The sequence below is a fragment of the Panthera onca genome, chromosome A1, assembly GCF_046562875.1.
Source record: "Panthera onca isolate mPanOnc1 chromosome A1, mPanOnc1 haplotype 2, whole genome shotgun sequence".
NCBI lineage: Eukaryota > Metazoa > Chordata > Mammalia > Carnivora > Felidae > Panthera > Panthera onca.
Genome location: NC_138339.1, coordinates 211,742,596 through 211,769,133, shown reverse-complemented (window position 1 = coordinate 211,769,133; position 26,538 = coordinate 211,742,596). Strand labels below are relative to the sequence as shown.

The 26,538-nt window shown below is 44.5% G+C and overlaps 1 protein-coding gene and 1 long non-coding RNA gene across 2 annotated transcripts; one reads left to right on the top strand and one right to left on the bottom strand.

Annotated features, from left to right (window-relative positions):
• Positions 1 to 330: 330 nt before the first annotated feature.
• Positions 331 to 13,844, bottom strand: RGCC (regulator of cell cycle). Its single transcript, XM_060637081.2, has 5 exons — positions 13,558 to 13,844; positions 12,833 to 13,018; positions 3,827 to 3,934; positions 2,019 to 2,081; positions 331 to 726 (listed from the first exon to the last, which is right to left on the bottom strand). Exons 1-5 carry the CDS (start codon positions 13,604 to 13,606, stop codon positions 719 to 721), a joined length of 414 nt encoding a protein of 137 aa, XP_060493064.1. The 5' UTR covers positions 13,607 to 13,844; the 3' UTR covers positions 331 to 718.
• Positions 9,962 to 26,325, top strand: LOC132682029 (uncharacterized). The gene is made up of 4 exons (XR_013550141.1): positions 9,962 to 10,176; positions 10,403 to 10,478; positions 20,501 to 20,630; positions 26,094 to 26,325. It is a non-coding gene; the product is annotated as an uncharacterized LOC132682029 (long non-coding RNA).
• The last annotated feature ends 213 nt before the right edge of the window (positions 26,326 to 26,538 follow it).

Below are 26,538 nucleotides of genomic sequence, written 5' to 3'. Positions count from 1 at the left end.
CAGTTGTGAGATCGAGCCCCGCATCAGAATTCTTTCTCTCTTCCTCTTTTTCTGCCCCTCTCCCACTCTCTCTTTCTCAAAATAAACAAGCCTAAAAAAATAAATAAAACCAAATAAAATAAAATTTCCCATGAATCGCATACCAGCATTTCCCTCTGGAGTACTGAATGAGGTTCAAAGTCACACTTCCCCACCCTATTGTCTAGAGTGATCTGGAGCATTCAATGCCCTCATTAGGCATCAAGAGGGGTGTTATTCCCACTAGAACATTATTTGAATGAGAATACATTGAAAGATATTTTAAAAAAAAAAAGTTTACAACATACAGACTCCAGTTCAAATTTTATTTGCATACAAAAATATATTATACTGGGAAAAGCATATTACTGTTTCCAACTATATATAATTAATTACAAATATTTCCATAAATGCACTTTAAATTACAGGAAAGCTATGTTTTGAGAGAAAATACAATATTAGCATGGGTCATCTGTTCTAATATGCTGCAAGCTGGTCAACAAAGTCAGTTTCACTCTCTAAATTGCCCAGAGATGATCAAAGGCTGGTTTCAGAACGAGTCTGAGAATGGCCTGCTGGTAGGTGAGTTCTCATCTCTGTCTGCTCTGGCAGCAAATTCCGTAAGCTGATTTTACCAGGGTCCTCGGAGCTTTCTGAAGCTTCTCCCTTAGGATGAAAGGACCCAGAACTTCTCCTTGTTTCACATACCTGTTAAAAGGAGATAAATAAGGTTATCATGCACTCATAAGAGTTTCCAATTCCTAGGCTTAACCAGAGCTTAACACCGTCGCAGACAGGCATCAAAGCATCACACTTAATGGCAGGTTTCCCACGTAATGTATGTCTGATTAACTGGTACAACCGGGAGGCCAGCTGCAATTTCCATGAAGTAGGCAGGCTTGTTCCATGGGACTCGTACAAATTGTGCTGTAATTACAATAATCTCTGTCAAAACAGGCGTGGGTCTTCTGATGTGGGATGGTATAGCAGGTAAGAGAACGGGCAAGAGAAGGTAGAAAAAACACAAGGACTTTCCACTTGAGATTTACGTCTGTCTGAAACAGTATGAGGAACAGGGTCATTTTTACATAATCAGCTTTGGATCTAATTTTTCAGGTTACACCTGGCTATTTAGCAGAGGATACCATAAAACATTCCTTATGGAAAATCAACTCTTTCATTAAAAAAATTAAGACCCTAGGACAAAATTCTTCTGCTCTGTGACTGAATGAGACCCCCCCCCCCCCCCACCCAAGAGTAGAGCTGCTGAAACTTTTATCCCAGAAGTCCTAGCTGATTCTTCTGGCTCCTGTAATCCTTTCCTCTTGAAACAGAATGGGTAGATTGGTTCTCAGGGCCCCGTCTTCTGGACACCCCCCGCCCCCATTGTAGTTATGGTCTGATATCTTCAGTTCCCAACATTTCCAGTCACATAAAGGGGTACCATTAGTGTAACTGCCAAATGGGACACAAAGTAGTGTGTACTTAATCCAGGTTTTTCACTAATTGGTGTGAGCCTTTGGCTATGGGGTCTCCCCAGGCCAATTCTTTCTTTTGGGATTCAACCCTTTAGAAGTCAGACCTCCCCAAATCCTTGGATCTAACCTGGGAACACTTCCTTGGCCCATGGGATGGAACCATCTGGCTTGTTAGCACATTGCTTTTGTAGTCAGTCGGCTCATTTCTCCTCCAAAAAGCCTGCCAGGACATCGTGATGGTAAAGCTCCAATCTTGCTCTAATAACTACTCTGCATTTTTCAAACAAAATGTCATTGTTTGCTGGTAACCTGTTCTCACTGTTTGGAAAGGCACACGGTCTACATTAATGCAAACTTGTCCTCAGAATTTCTTTCTGAGCCACTAGGGTCCTGTTTCTGAACCTAAAGAAGCCCAGTGATGTAACTTCCTGCCCCCAGGCAAGCTGGTAACTATTATGGCACTTTATCAGCGGTGTTGGTTGGTTTTCTGTTTGATTTTTTTAATACGAGGCGCGTACTCACTCGCTAATGTTCTGTCAAGATCAGCAATAAAGTCTTCTAGCTCTTTCGTGTCTCCTAGTTTAGCTGAAAAACAAGAGTCGACCTTCAGTTTCCATATCAATGACAGCTCAAGAAGCCCTCTGTTCCCAGGATTATGCGACCCCATTTTGTATCTCTGGATCTTCAGAGACGTTATTTCAGACTGTCCCGTACCAACCCCAAGTGTCTGCTCCAATGTTTATTTACAGTCAACTCAGACACTGATTCTGAAGATTAACCTAGACGTCCCCTTCTTGTGTTTTTTCAGTTCATCATCCCCTGTGCCACCCTCACCCCAACAACCTAGAAGAAGAATCTCCCTTCACTACCTTAAAAGTCTGAGGGGCAGGGGAGAGGAGAGGCTGGAAAGGAAGATGAAAAGTTTTGATTTTTTTGACTCTGTAGGTTTTGAGTTATCAGTCAAAAATGTCCGGTAAGTGTGGCACAGTGCAGAGTGGACACCCAGATTCAATATTCCCACTAAGCCTCACCTTTGACACATTCTTGTTTGTGCCACCACCCCAGGGCAATACCACAGCCCTCGGTACGAAACGAAGGAGGAGCCACTGTTCTTTGTCAAAATGGTACAGAAAGGCAAACTGAGGCCTCTGGGTCTGGGACAGCCTCATCCCATCCAGCTGTCAGGACAAGGCAGCCAGTCCTTGTCTTGATTTTGTTCCCTCTATATCCTGAGACATATACTCGTTCCTGTAGGGTTCGTCATTCATGCCTTGTCCGAAACGCATGCCTGGATATTTGTATTAATTAACCCTTGCTGGCTGGCTACAAATGGCTCGTTGTTCTCAGCTTTTAAAGTCAATTTGCCACTAGGGCTTTTTCCTCCTTCTGTAATTCCTACCTCTTAAAGATCAGGTAGCAAATCTCGGCACGTTTTCAGCCACTTCCTAGACTGCCCTGTCTCTCTGAATTCAATAGCTCCGTTTTGCAGAGAGCTGGACAACAGCAGAGTCCCTAGTGACTGCTCAACACGGCTATGTTGAGAGGAGAATTTAAAAATCAGTCTTTTGAAAAAGAGGGAAATTCTGCCTTTAATGCCAAGAGTGAGAAAAGTAATAGAATCTTCATATTTCTTTTTAACCATGTTCCATTTTTATTGCATTCTGCAACTATTTTCAGCAAGTATAATGTTTCTTGAGGAGAAAAACTCCTTTTGTTTTCAAGAGGGCACTTGTCCAATGTAACAGAACATTCAGCTCTCTAGCTGGAGACACTTTACAAGTTCCAAAAAATAAGAAACTGCTCATGCATCTTTAAAAACTTTTTAGGTCTATTAATATCACAGTAGAGACAGGCTGGAGCTGCTATTTTAAATCATGTGAGATCATGGCCTGCCTCATGATGATGACCCCCTTGAATTGCTAAATTGGTAATCTGAAAGCATTGGTTACATAGTTAATGCAATAAAAAGGATCTCACTTTCTGCAAACCCTAACTGCTGAGTTTTCAATTCTCGAACCAACCAGTCTGAGAGAGCACTGTCATTTGGCATGGTCTTGATTACACCACGTGAGAGAAAGCAGAGCGTAAAGACAAGCGTTCTTTCTCCCTGCGGATCTGGTTCCTTGCCCCTCAATTACCTGATTTCATTTTTACACCGATCAGAATCCTGAGAAAGGACAGTTCCACCTCACACCATACGAAGATGTTAGTTTTATCTATTTATTTTGCACATTTGGGAAGGGTCGGGGGTCAGACGGAAGAGACAAGAGACCGGGAAGGGTGAGAGAAGAAGGAAACCAAAACCCTCATACCACCACTCAAGAGCCTACCTTTCCGAGGAGGGACGGTGGGGGAGAGAAGAGCTGGAGCAGCGTCTGTTGGAGAATTCAGTTTTTCATCACTGAAGCTGAAGCTGTTCCTATAGAGTGAATCTGCACCTTTCAGGAAAGAAAATGTAACTCGTTTGAGATGGTTTTCAGCTCATCTCCCAAAGGAGCAAAGTCGTAAAGAAAACAGGTTGATTTCCAGATTTTATAGTCATGCCCCAAAATGATTTGAGATAGGGGTGTGTGCCTGTGTGTGTGTGTGTGTGTGTGTCCAGTCAGGCACACTGAAGGCCTTGCTTCCCTAAAAAAAAGGAGAGTGTGACAGGATGATCACGACCAGACCAGCCTCCTTTGCAACACACAGGATCCCACTGCCCAGGAGTCTAACTGACAGCTGAGCCGATGCTTGGCTATTGTGGGGTGGGGGGCTGGTTCAGGATTTTAGACCTAAAGAATCGTCTCTCCTGAAAAATGTCCCTTCTGCCCTCTGAACTCCCCGAAATACAAACATAAGGTTGGGTCCCATTACTTCAGAATCCTCCCTGACTGCTCAAGACTGTCTTTGGCCTGGTTTTCCTGAGAACCTACATTCTGAGGATAAATAAGCTAGAGGGTCAGAGACAAATATTTCTTCTAGACGTTGTCAATTATAGACACTTGGAGTGATCCTGTGGCTTCTTCTATTGCCGTACCCCAAAGACCAGAGCAAGAGCAAGAGCAAGAGCAAGAGCAAGGCAAGGTCCCAGAAGCAGAGTTGTGCTGGGAGTCAAGGGAACCAGCTCAGCTACTTAGATACTCGGGCGCCCTTGGGCAAGACTGCATCTCTGAGCCTCGGCTTAGCCATCAATAAAATGGGAAGGCTACATAATCCTTAAAGTTCCTTCCAGCTCTGAAGTTCTGAGACTCTACTTCTCTAAATCCTGCCAAAAATGAGGAAACCAGCCCACAGCCAGTTCAGCCATGTGGCCATGACACCAAAAGGGAGCTGGTGGCTGAGCTCCACCCCCTCAAAGGGCTCAAAGGCAGAGCAGCCAGCGGAAGCAGGATGTGGCCTGTGAGGTCACAAAGTAACAGTCTTCCTGGCTAAAACAAAACACAAAGCCAGGCACACTTGTAGCAGATATGACCTCTGGAAAGTCTCTGCAGGTGACGGAGGGCGGCTGAATCAAGAGGGCCTGGCCAGGGCTCTATTCCTCTTTGGGATTCACTCACTTGAATCCAACGACCTCCAACTCAGGAGGAGGCAAAAACTTCTTTCTTTGGTCCCCATAACTCAAAGTGAACATGAATAAGTTATAAAAGATAAAAAGCGTTTTCCAAAGCAGAGGTTTCTCATCACACAATAATTGAGCTTCATCCCTAAAAGACTACTGCAAGTTCTCAGACCCTACACCTGGCTCCCTTTCCTCCCACCCTCCTCTGACCAGGTGGCCCCAGTGCCATCTTATCTTCCTGACCTACGCATTCATCTTGTTCACTTTTCCAGACATGCCCAACTCTCACGATCTTTTCTCCCCTCAGAGTTCCAGCCTAAGTCACCTAAAAGGACCACAGTCACTTTTCAGGGCTTTGGTGATGAACACCTAATGAGATCCAAAATACCAAACCCCACACATAATATTTCCCCCCAAAAAATGTTCCTCAGAACACTGGTCCTTGGGAAAGAAGAACCATGTATGTGATCAACTAAGTTTGAGAAACACTGAGCACCTTTGGAGACTCCTACTGGGTCTTCCCGCTTCAATGTCCCTGAGAAGTCTTGTTTCTCCAGTTTAACTATGGGACACCTTTTTTGTGGCAGCCCATTAACATGTCTCAGGACACTTGCACAGGAACTCAAATGGGGAAGCCCTTCTGCTTGCTTTTCCAGCTGAGCCCACCCCTAGAGCAGTCTGGATTTTCTCAAGGAAAAGCCTTTCCCTTACATACAGGAAAGCGGCCGTGTCCATGGCAGACCTACGGCAGGGCGTCACTGTTTGTCACCACGCAATAGGTAGGAGAATCGCCACAAATAGAACCTGAGAAACTTGTAGGGGAAAAGATGAGGTAAGACCCAGGGGCAGGAAAACCACAGAGAGCCCTGTGGAGGCCGGCTTCATGCCCAAACCCCGGAGCCAGAAGGAAAGAACATGAGGCGTTTGGCACATTATCTTTGGCTCTGAGGACACCTGACAGCATCGCTCCCATCCCTGGCCCAGACCGCCGAACCCAGAGACTCGCTGGCCCAGGCTTCCATGGCCACACCTCTGGTCTCTATCTCTTAGAAACACTTGGCCCTTGAGAGCCAGTTTCACCAGCATACCTCACTCCACCCAGCCCTGCACCACTGGCCCTTGCCCTGACTTTGGACTTCATCCCTATTCTGCTCCAACTTGCAGCAATTTTACATCCACATACAGCCATCCTTTGGGGGGGGAGGGACACACTCACACACAGTTTGTTTACCTCACAGGCAAGTAGACCAAATGTCATTGAACTTTCGGGGAAGGAATGATCTAGACAGGAAAAAGGCCATTGCAAAATGGTAGGAAAAAAAGAATCCAGTGAGGATTCAGGAAAAACTCAGGTGGTTTGGAGACTCTGTAGAGAATGAGTCATGGTACTGGGATGTTGTCACTGTGTACCTCTTAGCCTTTACAGCCTGGTGCTAATATGCCTTTTTGATCCAAGTATTTTCTTCAAACTCAGAAAATATATAGACAAACTGGCTGTTACTTGCCTAATAAATTCAGTTGCAAATCAAACTTAACATAATCAGAAGTTCCTCTTACTGCTAATGAATGGGGGAATGCTACTCCCCCAATGAGGGAGAGAGAGAAAAAAAATTCTGGCTACAATATCTATCTATATATACATATATATATATAGGTATACCCCTATATAGATATATAGAGATAGATAGATACACGCAAACACACACACACACACACACACACACACACACACACACACAAGCATGTCAACTTAGCATACACTCACTTCCCCACTTCCCCTCTCCCCCACACCTCCTAACCAACCACACACACAGGTTCACACAGAAGCTCATTGCCACACCTTGATTCCTCTCTCTTTCCATGAGTTTCTGTGCACAACCTGAGCCAGACCTAACTCCAGGCTCCAAAATATTCAACCATCAACAGGAAGCGAACCCTCAGCATCCTGAAGCCAAACCTGCCCACAGTTCAGTCCCACCCTGTGGTAATATTCTACATACGTCATTCATTAAAAAGATGAAAAAAAGTTACTTCAGGAAGCCCAAAGCTACCACAAGGCCCAGCAGAAGCTGCCACAGTAAGGCCGTATGGGATAAGGGGCCATATGACAACCGCGTGGCCCTGTGCAAATCACTTCACCTCTGAGACTTAGTCTCTTCCTTAGCAAAAGGGAAATAATAAGCTAGCCACTCCGTGTATGATATGTATGGTTTTCATGATTTTTTTAATTAATTATTTTAATGTTTATTTTTGAGAGAGAGAAAGATGTGAGCAGGGGGGAGGGGTGGAGAGAGGGGGAGACACAGAATCTGAGGCAGGCTCCAGGCTCTGAGCTGTCAGCACAGAGCCCAAGGCGGGGCTGGATCTCATGGACTGAGAGATCATGACCTGAACTGAATGAAGTCAGACACTTAACCGACTGAGCCACCCAGGCGCCCCTGGTTTTCATGATTTTATTCTAAAGTTCCTAGTTAAATGGAGGATAACCTGTCCAGGAGAGCAAAGGGCCCCACAGCGAATGGTTAACAAGCAAGATTCTGAGCCTGGGCTTCCTCCTCTTCTTTAGATAGCAGCAAAATTCTCAAGAGAGGCTTATCTTCTGAGGCACCCTCGAATAAACCTCCCTAAAACAAACCACCAACACAGAAGTGCCCCCAAGCTGTAGACATCACTTTCCTTTATCCCATAAAATTTCACTCCATGGACTTTTATTAAGCACCCTCAATGAACAAGACTTCACGGTAGGCATTAGGGTAGATTAAAAGGTAAGTAAAGCCTAACTTCCTGTTCTTTTCACACCTCTGGAACTCTATCCCTTGCAAAACAACAGCCTGTTAGTCTGATAAAATGATAGCGATGTGTTGCTGGCTGATAGCATATTAATGTATTATGGCCCCACCCCAATATCAGGTGGTGCCATTAACAGGGGTTCAAGGACACAATCAGTGATGATTTGGGGAACCTTAGCAGGTGATAAGACTACATTTCAGGGCTCCACAAAATCTACTTCAATCAGCTCTAAAGCCCCATCTCACAGGCATCTCAAAGGCCCATTAAAAATGTCCTTGGCCGGTCAACTTGGCGTGCGGAATCCAGGAACCTCAAACTTAGGTACCAAGTTCCCTAAGACACCATCAGAAGAAATGTAAGCATATTCAATATACAAAGATCTAACTTTAAGAGCACCAACAGAGTTTGAGAAACTCAGCTGTAAAAACAGAAGCTTGTTTAAAAGGTAGTTGTGCTCTTTTAGTTTGGGGGTGGGGAGAAAAGTAATTTAGGGTTAGCACCAACATGTGCTACTCCAGAGGGAAGTAAAACCACAGACAGTAAACCTTGCCCAGAGCTCCTGTAAATATAGAACAATCCCACACGTTGAAGACAAGCAAACTATAGTAATTAACTGAGAAAAAGAAAGCCTTGGACCTCTTTCCCTTTTGCCACAGTGAATGGTGGTGGGGAGGGGTGAATCTCCTCCACAAAATCTAAATCCTGAAAGCCTCACTAAAAGTAGGATAGAGTAAGAAAGAGCCCTTTTCCCTTTCACCAATATTGTCCCAGCTTCCCTGACCGCTGGGTCCCTTTGGACACCTCTCGAGGTCTCCGCCCGAGTGAGACCTGTCACCCATCTGGAATTCCTAACAGTGCCAGGGCAGCCCGAGAGCTCCTAACTTCTCGTTCTCTCAAGGCTTGAACAAGTTCAGATTCCAGTCTCTGGATCTCCTATGCCAAATCAGCCAATATGCTACCTGTCATGCTAACACCCACTGTCCACAAGGTACCTTCTCCCAGGGCCAAGCTGGAGCAGACTAGGAAAAGATATACAAATGTTCTGGTCTTGCACCTGCTGAAAGAAGCCAGTTCCTCATTCCCTAAAACAGCTCCACAACATCACAATATCTCTTGCAGTCCCAGCAGCCTTCAGACCCTTCCTGTTAAGTAGCAAAACACGTCCTCTCTTCAAAGGAAAAAAGGTAAGTGAAATCCCAATACAGCAGAGATAGTTCATACCACCATTTAAAGTTCAAGGTCATACTGTAAACTTCATATAAAATCATTCAGTGGAAACATAAATTAACACATTGGCTAAAACTTGGTAATTAAAGGGGCGCCTGGGTGGCTCAGTCAGTTGGGCATTAGTCTGACTTCAGCCCAGGTCATGATCTCAAGGTTCACGAGTTCAAGCCTGCATCAGGTTCTGTGCTGACAGCTTGGAGCCTGGAGCCTGCTTCGGATTCTTTGTCTCCCTCTCTCTCTGCCCTTTCCCCACTTGTGCTCTGTCTGTCTCTTCCTCTCAAAAATGAATAAACATTAAAAATTTTTAGAAAACCAGTAATTATGAGTTAAAATTTCATTAAACATATTTGAGAAATCATGGTGTGCCTTTACAATTTTGAAAATACTGAAAACAATATATTTTTTTAAAAGTTAAAACCAAAGAAGTTTACAATCCCTAAAATCCCTCTAAGGGTGAAGTTTGAACAACACTGCCCTTCCACTGCTGATGTTAAAACTGCTCCCACTAAAGTGTCTGAGATCTCACCTGCTGGACCGAAGTCTAGGGGAAAGGAACCAGCCTGTTTTGATCAACCCCTATTTGAATGCCATCCTTAATGTGGAGTTATCTTGCAATTTTCATTTTGGTCTTCTTCACATCTTTGGAGGACCTCCCCCTCCCACCCCATCAGTAGGAACAGGAAGGAGTGTTTCTTTTTTTCTTTTTCTTTTTTTTTTTTTTTGAGAAAGAGAGAGAGTGTGTGTACAGGGCAGGAGGTGGGGAGCTGAGAGAGAGAGAGGGAGAGAGAGAGAATCCCAAGCAGCCTCTATGCCCAGTTGGATCTGACAGAAGGCGTGATCTCACAACCATGAGATTATGACCTGAGCCACGATCAAGAGTCAGACGTTTAACCAACCGAGCCACCCAGGTGCCCAGGAAGGAGTATTTCTTTTTAAATGTCCATTCTTCTCTCCTATCTAAATAACTCGCTTCTTTGGGTGGAAGGAATATCTATGTTTCTCCTTTGTATGAAAGCAACCCTAATTTTTTTTTTTTTCTAATGAGAAAAGGAAGGGTTCTTCAAAAAACAGAACTGCTACTTTGAGCTATCTTGGAAGGTGGATCTTCTGAGTGATAGAGCAGTAAGTAGCAGGCAGAGTGAGAATCAAGGTGCTGCTGGTTTGTAGCTCATATGTAACATTTGCATGCAAGACACTGGCTCAAATACATCTGACTTATGTGATAGAGCCTGGTGTATGCATTTTAATGTCTTCTTGAGAGCATGAAACAGTGATTTTTTTCTTCCTCATCATGAGCTTATGGATGTTTCTAACAGTACTACTAAATAGCATCCTTTCCATTTTACAGGTGTAGAAACCAAGACCTTCCAGACCCAGGCTGATGACGACTGCCTTGAAGAGACACAACCACTGTTGATAAACAGGTGAATGATTTGGGTCCAATGGGACTTCAGGTCTATTCCTGAGGACCTGGTTCCCATTCCAGCCAACCATCCATGGTGACAGAGCAAGGTCTTAGAGACAGCTCACGCGGTTCTGCTGTCTTATCAGAAACATGGAGATAACAGTGCCTATCTTATAGGACTGTGGTAGAGGTCATATGAGATAACACAGTTAAAGCCCAACAAAGAAATCACTACTGATAAGAGCTAATAAATAATAACAATAATCATAGTAAGGGCTTGGTAAAACTGAGCTGCTCTTATTATCATTATCCTGGTATGTCTCCCTTTTGGCGGCCTAAATCTCAGTAGGATCTACTTCTCTCAAACATTCTCTTCCTCAGAAAAGCATTGAACAGACAAATACGCATAATAAGTGTCTGTGCTCAGTACTTGGTGGCAGTTAAGATACACACAGTATGCTTCCTTAAGAAATTACTGTTTAGATATACACCAATTCTGCCAAGACTATTTCTAACCAGTCTTATGGGGGATAAGCTACACATTTATGAAAAAAGACAAATATCATCTGAGCCTTCTTTATACCCTCCCCATTACTCTCTAGCCACCAAACTAAGGGTTAGCTGAGCAGTTAGCAACAAGGGCAGAAAGCAAAATGCATGCACGCACATACACCCCAAGAGAAACTATAGATTATTCCAAATTTCTCCCCCAAAACCATTAAGGATGGGTTTCTGAGTACCCTCTCTTTGAGGCCCCTGAAAACAGGTCCCAGATCTGAAACCCTACCCAGAGGGAGCTGCAATCACCCAGGATGGGCAAGTTCAGACCACATCCTAGCCAAATGAGGCCCTGTGTCAGAAAGGACTTGTTCTTTGCAATAGTGCAGTACTGGACAGTCTGTCCCAGCTTTCTTTCTTGTGGGAGAGAGAATTTGCACTTGATGAATAACTTGCTCCATGACCCAGCAAAAGAAGACATATTTAAGTTTGGCCACAGCTTTGAGACAAATTTCAGAAGTTTTGAGATTTCTCTTTGAAATTGAAAACAAGCGGTCTGGTCATTAGCAATCAAGTCCAAAAATGCAAAACAGAATATTAGCAGCACACTATTCCATCCCTGTTCACTTCAAAAGCTTCAATTAAATCTAACCCTTGGGCAGGACTGCCAAGGAAAGTCATGATGGACCTCAGGTTTCTGACTCAATCCCTGAACAGGGTGTCAAGCACTTTTATTCATTCTCAGGAGGACAGCTCACATGGGGTCTGGGACTATATCTTTGCTCTGGAACAAGGAAGAGCTTCAGATTTCAAAAGAAGAGAATCACAAGGAAAGGTCCTTGGGTCATTGCTTTCACTTCCAGAGTCAAGGGCAGCAAAGGGAGTGACATTCGTGCTGGTAACCCATCTAGAGAATGAAGTCTCAAGAATAAGTCAGAAAAATTTAAATTCACTTTGAAAAATAGTAAGTCTTCCAGAATTTGAAAACCAACAATTTGAAAAGTTACCAAATTTTCTATCTGATACCTAAACAGATACCCATATCTGTTCGAACAAGACGACTTGTTCTCGAATTAAAAAACAAAAACAAAAAAAAACAAAAAACAAATTGTCCCGCTACTTGCAAGGTTGTTTAAGACAAAGAAACCCTGTAGTAGTCTCCCTTCTGAGAAAAGCCGCCAGGAAGCACCTCTGTGCCCATCTGCCCTCTGGCTCCTTCTCCAGCCTGAGTGGGGGTGGGGGGAGCTGTGGAAGCCAGTGGTCCCGGTGGTGGACCTGCCTGAAGAAGGACACTTCCGAAAATACTCGAGCCCCGCCGTGCCAAGGAGTCTTTCAAAAACCGCATGCAGGGCACCAGCCGGTCTGGGAGCTCGGAGCCAGAAGAAAACGCAAGAAGTTATTTCAAAAATCCCAAGAACAGCCGCTTATGAAACTTCTGGTTTCACAAATTTTTCGGTATTGTGCCCTCCCATGTCTCCCTCCACCCCCATTCCTGTGGCACTTTCTACACATACTCTGAAAAACATGCAGAGAGAGAAAAGGGCAAAGGGAAGGGAGGGGAGGTAACGGTGGGAAGGCCTGGCTTGCGTCCCGGGAGCCCGGTCTGGCTGAGTCCGGGCAGCTGCTTAAACCCTCCGGCCTCAGGACACCTGCAGGCAGCAGGTAGACCCGCGTGCCTCCAACAGCCTTCGCGTGACAACCCGGGGGTTTTGCCTGTCTGCGGGCGTCCTAGGGACTGCGCGGAGCCTTAGGGCTCGCTTGGCTGGGCTCCCCACCCCTCGGCTTCCAGAGAAGCAGACTGAGACTCGAGCCCCTAGGACCCCTGGTTGGGAGTTCCCGGCGCTCCCGCGCCTTCCCCGGTGGGGCCACACTTACTGTCGGAGTCGCTGAAGCCGCTGCTGTCGCTCACGCTGGCGCTGCTCCGCCGCTTCATGCGCTCCAGGTGCTCCTCGTAGTGGAAGTGGCGCTCGTGGAAGGGCGACGCGAAGTCGGCCAGCACCGCGTCAAACTCGCACAGCGCATCCGTCAGGTCCCCGGCGGCCGCCGAGTCCAAGGCCGGGGCTGGGGACAGGGATGACGGACTCAGGTGCCGGGGCGGGACGGCTAGCCCGTCCCCGGGCCTGGAGGGGGCCGCCACCATTCCCCAAGATAACTAACATTCAGCGCGCGCCTGCCGAGTGACAGCCACGCTGTCACTGCCCGTTGCTTATCTTTTCATACTCCCAACCAGCCCCTGAAGCGGTGGTATGAATCGTGCCCGTTTTAGAGATGGGGAAACTGAGCCTCCGCTGAGTGAAGCTGCAGACCAAAGGTCACCCAGCTAATCCACGCGGCCGAACTCTTTCCCACGCGCTGTAGGGTACTTGTGCCCACGCTCGTCCCTCGGGGGCGCGTGCGAACGGGTAAGCGGTGGCAAGACGGGGTCAGGCTGCGCCCGTTAAGTGGCCCCGGCCAGGCGCGGGGACGGGAGCTGAACCCGCCAGGGGCAGGGTCCCGCAGGGGAGGATGGGGACCCGCGGGTAAAGGGACGCCCCCGGATCCCCCGCCTTTCGCCCCCCACCGCGCCCGAGGGGCCAGGGCTTTCAGGGTCCCGCACTCACCTGCGGCCGCGGCCGCCGCGGGACTGCTCTGCGCTGCTGGCGGCTTCATGGGCAGACTCGGCCCCGCGCGCGCGGCGGAGGGTCCTAAGAGGTGCTGGGCTCGGAAACGGTGCAGCCGCTCGCGCTCGCGCTCGCGCCCACGCCGGGGCTGCTCCGGGCCGGCTCTCGCGCTCCACGCACCCGCTCTGCCGGCCGCCCTCGCCCGGCCGCGCTCCCGCCGCGCCGCCTGCAGTACGGTGCGCACGCCCGCTCTTTCTCCCACCGCCGGCACCCTCCCGCTCTGCCGTCTTATAGCCGCTGGCGGAGGCGGGCCGGGGCGGGGCCGCGAGGTCTGTCCCAGCCGCCACGCGGGGACGCCCCTGTCCCCCAGGCGCCGCCCTCGCCACGCGCCCGCCGGGGAACCGCAGTGACGGTGAGTTGCCGGAACCCGGGTTACAGCCCCAAATATTTACTCGCCGCTTCGCCCGCGCGCCCTGACAACCCCAGTCGCCAGTGTCTCTGTCGCCACCGGAGCCCCAAAGAGTTTACGGCGGGGCTGGAGCTCCCCCGCTTCCTGCCGCGCGCCCTTAACCTGGAGCCTTAGTTTCCTCAGCTGTGAAATGGGAAGTGCCGAGCCTCTAGCGTTTGATGCGAAGAATACAGTAGCCCTAGGAGGCCCAGACGGGTGGCGGAGACGCAGAGGGAGGCTCCCGTGTCCCCACCGCATTTCACCAGGGGACTTACTGATTGTAGGCAGACTGGAGAGAGTAGGGGACGAGGAGGGACCGAAGTTGTGGAGTCCACGCGGTTACAAACCTTAATTGCTCCCATCCCGGAGCTCGGAGTTTGACCTCAGTCCTGGGCTTTCACGCCAGCCCCGACTTTATTCAGGAAGAGTTTTTTCAGGGGAAGAAATGACTGCGTAAATGCGGCGCATACCCAGCGCCTTTCAGTGTCCAGACCAATGGGCCACCCTGCCCAGCCGCCTGGCGGGGGAGCAGTCGTGCTCTCTTGAATAACTCTCCTTGCACTGCCCCTTGCGGCAGCCAGCAGTCACAGGTGACTATGTAAATATATAACAGCTGAAATAGAATACAATGAAAAACTCAGTCCCCAGGGCTCACCAGACACCTATCAAGTGCTCAACACCCATCATCTCAGAAAGTTCTATTGGACATCCCTGCCAGCGTCTCTGACCCACAAAACTGACCTCAGAGGGAAGAGAGGCCTCTTCTTACCCCTCTCCCCTGTTATGAAGAGCCTCCTAGGTCAGGTCCTGGCATTCCCCATTTCCAGACCCTGAGAGGTGGAATTAATGCTTGTTTCACCGGTGAGGAAAGGGAGGCACCAGAGGTCAAGCAGGTTGCCACTCAGTGACAAAAAGGCAGGTCTGTCTGGTTTCGGAGCCACTTTGGGCTTTACCACACCCTCCCTTCCTCCACAGTGTAAGGTGAAGAGCTGAGCCCATAGGAGAAAGAGGCTCCAAAGAAGGAAGCAGATAACCCACCCAGGTCCTTGAAGCTGCAGGGCAAGGCATATGCATCTTTCATTTTACCTCTTTTTCTTATTTTTCCCACCTCCTTAAATTCTTTGTACCTCTCTTTTCCTTCCTCTTGACTTGCCATGCACCCAATATGGGTGATGCCCTGGGCTAAATGGAGCAGCAACCAATCTGGAAGCTGAGGCCACGGAGCTGCCCTCCAAATACCATTCTGCCTTCTTTGGGGGGGCTGGGGTGCAGGGAGGCTGGCGCTCTAGTCCAGCTCATGCGTGATGGCTCAGGGTCCCTGTCAGCTCAAGAATCAGCCACACTGACCTTCAAAAGACCCTACAAAACACCCCACTTTTTAGCAGCCACACCAATTTCCTGAGAGAGTGACCATGAAGATAACCTTGTCTCCACTAACACAGGCTGGTTGGTTGTTGTCACCTGTACCCCCTTATAAGGGAACTCACCCCCTTGTTGGGGAGATGGCTGGGCAGAGGGCCCCTCTAGGATGGGTGTCACTTTGGCTATGGAGAACTATTGCTCTCTCTCTTTCCTGATTGTAAATTTTAACGTAAAGAAAACATAGAGAATTAAGTAATAGCACTCTATACCCACCACTGAGAATTAACACATGTTAACTAACATATTGTTATTTTTGCCTTGGATTTTTTTGTATGTGTGTGTCAAAACTGACATACAGTCAAGTGCACAAATCTTGAGTGTATAGTTGATAAAGTTGCCCTATGTATACACGTGTGTGATTACCAACCGGATCAAGATACAGTATTTTGTCAGCACCCCAGAAGGGTCCCTATGCCATTTTCTAGTCAATAGCACTCCTTTAGTAAACCCCTATGGTAACTCCTATTCTGAATTCTGTCACCAGAAATGAGTTTTGCTAGTTGTGAAACTCCTTAAAATCACACCGTATGTGTTCTTTTATATCTGGCTTCTTTCACTTAACATAACGTCCTTGAGATCCATCCATATTGTTGCAGTAATAAGCCGTTGTCCTGCTGGTGGGCAACTTGCATTGTTATTTTGCTGTTGTTGCTCCTGTAAGTGGCTGTACAATAAGTATTCTTGGGCCTCCTTGTGTACATGATGAAGAGTCTCTAGGATATATATCTAGAAGTGGAATAACTTAATTGGTTTGATTGTCTCTAGTCATCCACTAACATAAACAAAGGTGCTATGAACAGCCTTGCAGATTTCTTTTGGGGCCCCTCCTCACTTCTCTTGAGCTTATACCTCGGAGTGGAATTTCAGAATCACAGGATAGGCATATATTTAGCTTTCAAAGATACTGGGAAACAGTTTTCAAACCAACAGTGATTGAATGAATCTACACTCCCTGCAATGTGTAAGAATTCCAGTTGCTTCATATTTGTGTCCACATATGATATTGTTAGACTTGTTAATTTCAGACATTCTAGTGACTGTGTTGTGGTACCTGACTGTGGTTCTTCCTCTCTACCTCCTCCCCCTCCCCCTTTTCCTCCTCTTCCTCCTTCCCCCTCCTCCCGCCCTCCTCCCCCTCTTCCTCCTTCTCCTCCTCCACCTCCTCTTTCTCCTCCTCTTCCTTCTTCCTCTTCTTCCTGTGGCTTTAATTTACACTTTACTAATAAGTAATTAAATTGACCACTTTTTCATATGCTTCAAGTACATTTAATAAGAGAAATATAACAATATAGGTAAGGTCGATATCCCCTTGGTTGTCCTTCGAAGCCCTATCCCCTTCCCTCTCCAGAGACAACCACTACCATGAGCTCAGTAAGCACCCTCCCAGTCCATGTTTTTATAGTGAAACTAAATTTACTTATATGTTTACAGAAAAAAAAATGCATAGTATTGCTTTATGTGTTTTAAAATTTACAGAACTACTTTAATGCTGCAACATGTTTGTTTTCACTCAACATTGTTTTCACATATGTTGATACACACAGATCTAGTTTCTCCACTGAATCTGCCAAATAGAATTCCATTGAATGACTGCAGAACAGTTTGTATATCCAGTCTCCAGTTGATGGACATTTGCATTGTTTCCAATCTTTCTCTGTCACAAACAATGCTTCAGTTAACATGCTCTTACCTATCTCTTATTGCTTACATGAGTCCACCTCTGTGTTTTTTCCTTCTGTAGAACCAGACAAAAGACAAAGGTTAAACCTCTAGTCCACTGAGCCTTCTGGCTTGTTCCATTTTCTATTCCAGGGGCTCCCACGGTCCCAGCCACATGGCCATATTGACAAAGATGATAAGTGACCTCACTGTTCAACTGTGATCTTGTCCCTTCCTGAGGAGGGGTGGGGGATATGTATTTCACCAGCCCTGAACCTAAATTAACCATACAGCCTTACACTAGGATTAACACACTTTTCTGGTTCCAGAAGGCCATTTGGTCACACAGGTCTCCTTCTAGAAAAAGACTTGAGGCAGCTTTTTGTAAAGCAATCACAACTGGATGTCCCGTCCAAATCCCCATAGTAATGTGCCAAAATGAACATGATGTGATGAAGGTTAAGGGTCTTGAGGTGAAGAGATAACTCACACAAATCCTTAAAAGCAGAGAACCCTTCCTGGCTATAGTCAGAGGGAGATGTGACTAAGGAAGAATGATCAGAGATACTGACTTTGAAGATGGAGGTCTCTGGAGGCTGAAAATGGCAAGGAAAGAGACTCTCCCCTAGAGACTCCACAAAGGAGCACAGCTCCACCAATACCCTGACTGTGGCCCACTGAGAATACTTACCGGATTCCTAATGCACAAACCTGTAAGATAAAACATTTCTATGGTCTTCAACAGCTAAGTTTGTGGTAATCAGTTACAGCAGCAAAGAAAGAATCTTCTCTGATTTTCTTTTTTTTTGAGAGTTGATTCAAGCTTACATTTTTTAAATTCCTTCAAACGAATATTGTCCTACTGTTTTTGTTGGTTTGTTTTTGTGTTTGTGTTTTTACTCATAATCTTTCTATCTCTGCCAATCTGTCTGTGCTCTGTGGCTGTCCTGTGGCCCTCTATTTATGTGTGCTGCCTTTTCTCTTCTGCTTGGTGTATATCTCTCCAGTCTGTTTTCTTTAGGCATACATTGGTGCATATGCTTTAAATAGAATCATGCCTTATATGCTGTTTATAACCTGTGACCATAAGATCAGTCCCCATGTCTTCAAATATTGTTTCTCATCATTTTAATGGGTATGTGCATAGACTACAATTTAATCAGTTCCCCATTTTCCACATTCAGATTATTTTCACTTTTTCACTTTTACAGATGATACTTTGATGAATATTTTAGTAGCTATATATTTAGGCTCATTCATGATTGCTTCCTTAAATAAAGTTATGAATTTACTCATGGAATAAATTCATAAGTTGCTGGGTCAAAGAAAAAACAAAATTCTAAGTCTCTTAGTATGTAATTTCCAACCAACCAACACAAAGATTATACTAATTAAGTTATAGCTTCTGCAGAAAATACAAGGTAATATTAGCACATCCGTTTCCTTTAGATACTCCCCTCCTGACCAGTCTTCAGAAGTATTAATATCCTGAGCTGTTTTCCTAAGCAAAAAATTGTCAATAAAATACAGTGAGCTCACATGTTAACAATCTGATGCAAACGAATTACCTCCTCTCTAAAATGTCACCTTTATTAAACTAGTGCTGAGGTCACCTTACAATATAGTGCCTGTTTTGTAAGAGCACATTTGTTTGATTTCAAGGTCCCTATGTGGGGGTGGGCCCTGGGGGCATTCCCATCCGCTTTTGTGCTCTGATTCTCCCTCGCAATGCCGCAATGCCGACTAAGCACTTTGTTTTCAACCACAGGGTCTGGGCTCTGCATAGCTATACCATGCCTTTTAGATTAAATCTGAGTTCTTCCTTCGCGTGGATGCTTTATTCTTATAGCGAACAGGGCACAGAGTTCAGAGAAGGAAGGTCACGTTTTATAATGTTTCTTAATGTCTTAAAACTATGTGCCCCATCTGTTCCAAGTCTGAAAGAAATCAAAGTTAGGCTTACAGAGAACCAGGCACAGGAAATCAATCAATTAATTAACCATTGTTGAATGCCAACAATGTGTAAGGCAACAGGAATAAGCAAAATCAGAGAGTAAACTTAAAATACATTAGTAAATATTTTACTTTCCTTGAGTTTTACTTTTCCCTGAGTATTAGAGGAACGTTTAAGGTTGTATTGTGTTTTTCTGGATGTTTGGCTTTTGCTTAGCCTGGAAGAAGACTATAGTAGCTTTTATTTTTTTTTTCTTTTATTTTTTTTCAATATATGAAATTTATTGTCAAATTGGTTTCCATACAACACCCAGTGCTCATCCCAAAAGGTGCCCTCCTCAATACCCATCACCCACCCTCCCCTTCCTCCCACCCCCCATCAACCCTCAGTTTGTTCTCAGTTTTTAAGAGTCTCTTATGCTTTGGCTCTCTCCCACTCTAACCTCTTTCTTTTTTTTTTTCCTTCCCCTCCTCCATGGGTTTCTGTTAAGTTTCTCAGGATCCACATAAGAGTGAAACCATATGGTATCTGTCTTTCTCTGTATGGCTCATTTCACTTAGCATCACACTCTCCAGTTCCATCCACGTTGCTACAAAGGGCCGTATTTCGTTCTTTCTCATTGCCATGTAGTACTCCATTGTGTATATAAACCACAATTTCTTTATCCATTCATCAGTTGATGGACATTTAGTAGCTTTTAAACTCTCCTGTTTTCGCTCAAAAGATGCTTTTCAAAATTGAGGAAATTGAGTTTGCCACATGAGTATTGGCTCTATGTGTTTCCTCTTCTATGAAAATGTCTTTTGCCTATTTTTCTACTGGGTTGTTGTCCTTTCCTTTTTGATTTTGTAGCAATTCTTAAGCTATTTTTGATAGGTTCTTCGTTATATGTGACATGTCTTCTCTCAATTTGTAGCTTTTTACCTTCTTTACCATGTCTTTTGATGAATACAGGCTTTTGATTTCATTCTAGTCAAATTCATCACACTTCTTTTTTATAGTGAGGGTTTTTTTTGGTGTCCAGTGTTTAAGAAATCCTCCCTTTCCCCCAAGATCTAAATATATTTACCCATATTTTCTCCTAACAATTTTCAGGTTTTTGCTTTTGACATTTGAATCTCTAATCCATCTGGAGTTGATTTGCATGTCTGATGTGAGATAGGATCTGACTTACTTTTCACATGGATAATCATTTTTTTCTGTTCCATTTATTGAGTCCCTTGTAAATAATCTAGGAGATGCAAATCAAGACCATAACGAGATATTACTTTACGTCCATTCGATTGACAAAAATTAAGACATCTGGCAATACCAAGTTCTGAAGAGGGCAGATCAATAGGATGTCTTACATGTTGCTGGTGAGAGTAGAAATTACTACAACTGCTTTGGAAAACAATCTGGCATTGTTTTGCAAAGTTGGATTTCATATACCCTGCCATCATCCCACATTCCATTCCTAGGTATAAACCGTGGACAACTCCAGCAGGTGCGCACCAGGAGAGAGAACCGCATATGTGAATCTCCACTGCAGCTCTCTATTACAGCAAGAAATGTGAAAGCCTAAACTCCAGTGTTCAGGAGACCAGATAGGTAAATGCTGGTGTGTTCACGCGATAAAATACGACATAGCGGTGAAGATTAGTGAATCACAGCGGCCACAACAAATGGATGACTCTTAGTAATAGAAAACGAAATGGGAACAGTGTCCCCGAAGATTATACATGGCATAATGTCTTTTCTATAAAAGTCATAAACAATTAAAACTAATCATTATATGGTTTGCATGCATGTAATGTGTGATAAAAAATAATTTATATCAAGAATGAACAAAATACAAAATTTGGAATTGTGGTTACATCATGTGGAAGGAGTCCAGGGTAGGGGGTAAATGGGCCAGGACAGCGCTGTATGGAAGATGGAAGTTATGGTCGGTGTATTCCTTCTCTAATTGGATAATGAGTTCATGGGTGTTCATTATATTATCAACAAATAAACACCCAAGTAGATAAAATAAAAAAGGGCCATGCATAGACCAGAGAGCAGTGGGAGATAAACTGAGGGTAGTGAGTTCAACGTAGTGCCTGAGTCCATTGAAAATACAATTGGGGCAGATGCGCCTGAGTGGCTCTGTCTGTTGAGCATCTGACTCTTGATTTCAGCTCAAGTCATGACCTCATGGTTTGTGAGATCAAGCCCCACTTCAGGCTCTGTGCTGACAGTGCCTGTTTGGGATTCTCTCTCTCTCCTTCACTCTCTGCCCCTCCTCTCACTCTCTCCTATTTGGACGCATGTCTAAATAAATAAACTTAGGGGCACCTGGGTGGCTCAGTTGGTTAAGCGTCCGACTCTTGATTTCAGCTCAGGTCACGATCTTACTGTTTGTGAGTCTGAGCCCTGCCTTTTTCGGCTCCACACTGACAGCATGGAGCCTGCCTGGAATTCTCTCACTCCCTCTCTGCCCCTCCCCTGCTCATGCTCTCTCTCTCTCTGTCTCAAAATAAATACATAAAACTTAAAAAAATAATAATTCTAAATAAATAAATAAATAAATAAATAAATAAATAAACAAACTTTAAATAAGAAAATACAGTTTGGGGAGAAAATCCCCCCAGACCCTTTGTAAAATGAGCTGGCTTACAGGTGTGAAGTGACAGTGCTCGAAAACAAAGATCAAAAGCTATTTGGTATAGAGACACCAGAAACTCATTAGGGTGAGCTTCTGACTTCAGCTCAGGTCATAATCTCACAGTCCAGGAGTTTGAGCCCCACGTTGGGCTCACTGCTGTCAGTGCAGAGACCACTTCAGATCCTCTGTCCCCCTCTCTCTGCTACTACCCCACTCATGTGTGCATATGCACGCGCTCTCTCCCTGCCTCTCTCTCTCTCTCTCTCCCTCCTTCCCTCTCTCTCTCTCTCTCCCTCCCCCTCCCTCTCTCTCTCTCCCTCCTTCCCTCTCTCTCTCTCTCTCTCTCTCCCTCCCCCACTCTCTCTCTCTCTCAAAAATAAATAAACATTTTTTAAAAACCTATTTGGTATAAACAACAGGTAGTAATAAGTCAAAATTCCTCCCCTAGTAATTTTTTCACTGGCTCCAGATTAGCTTTAATAAATATGCAGTCTACCTAAATTCCATGTGCTTCCAGGTCTGTTTGGACCAGAAGGACAAGAAAGATCTATAAATCAGTTCTCTAGGGAGGTGCCAGATAGAAAGAGAACACTCCAGATTCTTTACAGACTGCCATTCTATCACAAGAATAAGGTAAAGACTGAGTTAACTAGCTTTTATAAGTCAGAAGATTGGCTTAAACTTTTCCATGATTTTACGATTTGCACAGTGTGCTCATATAATGCTTGGTCATGGGGCAAGAAGCCTGAGAACTTATAAAATCAAGGCTGTCAGATGTTTGTGACAAAAAAATAACATTAAAAATAAAACTGAGTTCTGATGTTATTTCAAAACTGATTCTCTGGATAAAAGTTAACTAAAGGCAACCGAAAAGTAGAATGGAAAATACCAGAATGATCTTTTTGTGCTTCAACTTCTTTAAATCTTCATCTAAACAGGAGGCTATCTTACTGTTGTTCTAAAACCCCAGTTCAACAAATATTTGAGTTGCCAAAATATGCAGGGATCATGCTTGGATCTAAGAACAAAAAAATGAACAAGAAAGACAATAGCCACGGAGCTGTAGATGAGTAACATTGAATATAATTAATATATTTTTAATGCCTCATGCATGGTATCTTTTATGAAGCTTTATTTGGCGTTACCGCATCCAGTAAAGTTGATAACCCCTTCCATGTCCCCAGTGGACCTTGCTGTGTTTCCTTTATCATACCCATCCATCATGCGGACTTACAATTATTTGCATACATGTCTGCAGCAGACATCTGTTACTTTTGTTCTGTCCAGGATCTTTTATTTTCAAAAACTCCTTCCTCCACCTTCTGAGGCTGTCAGTTACATGGCCCCACCTCTCCCACACACAGGGGAGGCACCAGATGCAGGCTGGCCACACAGAGAGGGTGGATCTGACCCTGGGAGAGAAAGAATTCATCTCTCCTCCTCAAATACTAGCACTAGTAGTATTTATCACAGACACCTAGAACTTGGCCTCCATAGGAAAATCTAAGAACCCATTGGAGAGCAGAGTTGTGGGATGGAAAAAGACTCAATCCTGATGATACACTTGAAGCCTAAATCTGGAGGTGCCTGAAACCCACAATCCCTGACATTTCCAGTTAAAAGAACCAAATATATTGACTTTTAACTTGTTTGTTAGATTCGTTTTTTATCACTTAAACCTGGGAAAGTCCCAGCTAACACTGTATGTGTCTCCTCTATGAGTGAACTTCTAGAAGCAACTATGAGTAAGGCCTGACTGGTACCGATGTTGGCCACTGCTCACATAGCACGCATAACGCCGAGATGAAATTGCCTAGCCTCTAGAGCAGGTGCATGTAATCCTAAATCCACAAACTCCTGGAAGGATCCACGAGAGGATATGGATGTGTGGATTTTCTAGGTGAAAAAGTTAATACCTATCATCAAAGTATTGCTTCAAGTATCAAAAATGCTCAAAGGAATCCCAAAACACAAAAATTCAAGAACTCTCACTGGTGGAAAGGCTCTGCCTAGCAAATTCAGCCCGGTTTCAGTGATAGCAGTCATCACATCTGTAGACATAGAGCCAGGGAAGAAAGAGCTTTGCTGGAGCTTTCCAAGTCTAGAGGATGCAGAAGCTTGCTCTATTCCAGATAAAATCATGCCATATTTGTTTGGTTAGTTTGTTTTTATATGGGAGGGATGCCTTCTGGTTTGTTCTTTTAACCCCACTGAAGGATACAGATGGGGAATGTAAGATAAGACAAGATATCCAACCCCTCTGGAGCTCAGCCCCCACCCCACATCACATGACAGAGTCCTCTTGCACACATCGCCCCCCCAGTCCATGGGATCCCTTGAGGACTGACTAAATCTAATTCTGTTATTAATCTCTAGCTTCCATTATTTTTTCTTTATTTCTACTTTGTTGTGGTGGTAGTGGTAAATATAAAATTTACCAACTTAACCACTTTCAAGTGCACAGTCCAGTGACATTAAGTACATTCCCACTGTTGTGCAACCCTCACCACCATCCTTCCCCAGAACTTAGTTTCCTGTGGCTGCCATAACAAACATTACTGCCAATTTGGAGGCTTACAACACCAGAAGTTTATTTGCCCACAGTTCTAGAGGCCAGGCGTCCAAAATCAAGGTGTCAGCAGGACGTGTTCCCTCCAAAGGCTCTAGGGGAAAAATCCTTCCTTGCCTCTTCCAGCTCTTGGTGGCTCCAGGCATTCACTGGCTTGTGGCTTTGTCATTCCTGTCTCTGCCTCTGTCTTCCCATGGCCTTCTCTGTCTCTGTGCCTTCTTTTCTTTCTCTTATAAGGACATTTGTCTTTGGATTTAGGGACTCTTCTCTGGTAATCCAGAATCATCTAGTCGTGAGATTTTTAACTTAATGACTTTTGCAAAGACTCTTTTTCCAAATAGGTCATATTCATAGGTTCTGGAGTTTGGAACGTGGACATATTTTGTGGGGGCTACAGTTCAACTCACTGCAGCTGGGTTATCCCAGAAGCATTGCCAAGGTCAAGAGTTGAGGGCAAATGCAATATGAGGGAAGTGATCCCAGGAAGCATTAGCAAGACAGTGAGAAGTGACAGGGAAGAGAAGGAAGCCAATAGAGAATGCCCTAATGAGCAAGTTACCACTGAGAAAAATGCACTCACTTCCATAGGGAACCTTGGGAAGATGATATAGAACACATTCAGGACTATCCCACCTGCAAAAGCAAGGAAGCTCAGGATCTCTTGTCATTGACTGAAGGCTGTCCTCAGGGGCATTAACTCCCTGACACTTGTCTCCCTCACACTAAGGCAAAGGGAAAGCTCTTGGAGACAGTCATACATATTTGTAATAAGACACTATTTTTGTATCCTGAAATGCTTGGTGTCTCAGAGAAGTGGGTGGGGCACTGACAGTATCTGCCACTAGGCAAGTCAGAAGTTTCCATTTTATTGCTTATATCAAAATTGGACGAAGGAGCTACTAGAATTGTCCACTGATAGATCATTAAAATAATATTTGCTGGAAGATCACTAAGGCATTTGGGGCATAAAGCTGAGAAGAATGTCAAAGAGTTGAGTTACATTGATATGCAAATTACTTCCAGTTTCCTTTGCATGTTATTTGAACAAAGTCAATCATTATATATAGTGATTACAGATACTAGTTATAGATAGGATTTTTTAAATGGGGATAAATAGGAATATGTGATATTCATCAATATGAACTATTTATCACTGAAAATAGGTAGCATATTGTTTTTAACACACTTAGAGCTTTATGGTCACTGCAAATTTTTAAATTTCTTATTTCAACTTATGTAAGTATTTTTCTTCTGGAGAATTAAGATACTATGACTAACACAAAATGGAGAATTTGGAATGTAAACATCGGTTTAAAGAAAAGAAAAGAATGATGTATAATGTCCTGTTGTTGATAAAGTACTTGTTCTTTTTTTATGGATGAATTTAGATATTTAGGTAAGAGTGATATGATTATTTTATTTTAAAATGTAAGAATTTGGAAAGCCCAGGAAATAACCTCCTTTGCAATTCCATAAACATATATAATGAAAACTTGCATAAGTCACTCTAAAATTCTTTTAGGATGCATATGAACTAACCTCTATATCCAATTCCCAAATTTCCAGGAAGGAGAATCTGATGGCCCAGTGTGGGTCAGACATCTGCCCCTGGTGGAATCCACTGTGGCCAGTGAGGTGGGGTCACAACCCTTGCTGTCCACTCAACAGGGTCTACGTGGGGGTGGGTAGTACATGATCAATAGTTTTCAGAGAAGGGATTGGTACCTAAAAAAAGCTTGACTACCTGATGAAGGCTTTTATTTAATATGAAAGTGGTTTTTTTTTTTTTAATACATAGACTCCTAGAGAATTGATTTGTATGTTTAACCCATTCTCTAAAAAAAAAATTTTTTTTGAGGGAATGGACTGTGGCCACTCAGGAATATATTGGCACCAGCTCTCCGAAGAATCTCTGAGGCACGCTGATTTTCAGAGATAATTGAAGGCGCTGGATGTGCAGCCGGCCCCCACCACCTCTGTCTCCACGTAAGGTTGAAAGCAGGTCAGCTCTTTGTTCATGGATGGAAACACTCAGAACATGAAGTATCATTTAAACCTCCCTCATATAATAAATTTCCATCCTCCTTCTAGGCAGTGGTCCAACGTGTATTTTAGACTCTTTCCTTAGCATCTGTCAGCGTCTCTACCTCTCACTTTATAAGCCGACCTATATTTTGCTCTTATATTTTTTAATCAGGTTGAGTAATACAGCTACCAGTCTAGGACAAAACTGGATTGATTTGCTGTGACTATGAATAACACAACAGGGAGCAAAAAGGAAACATGTACAGACAGTGTGTCTC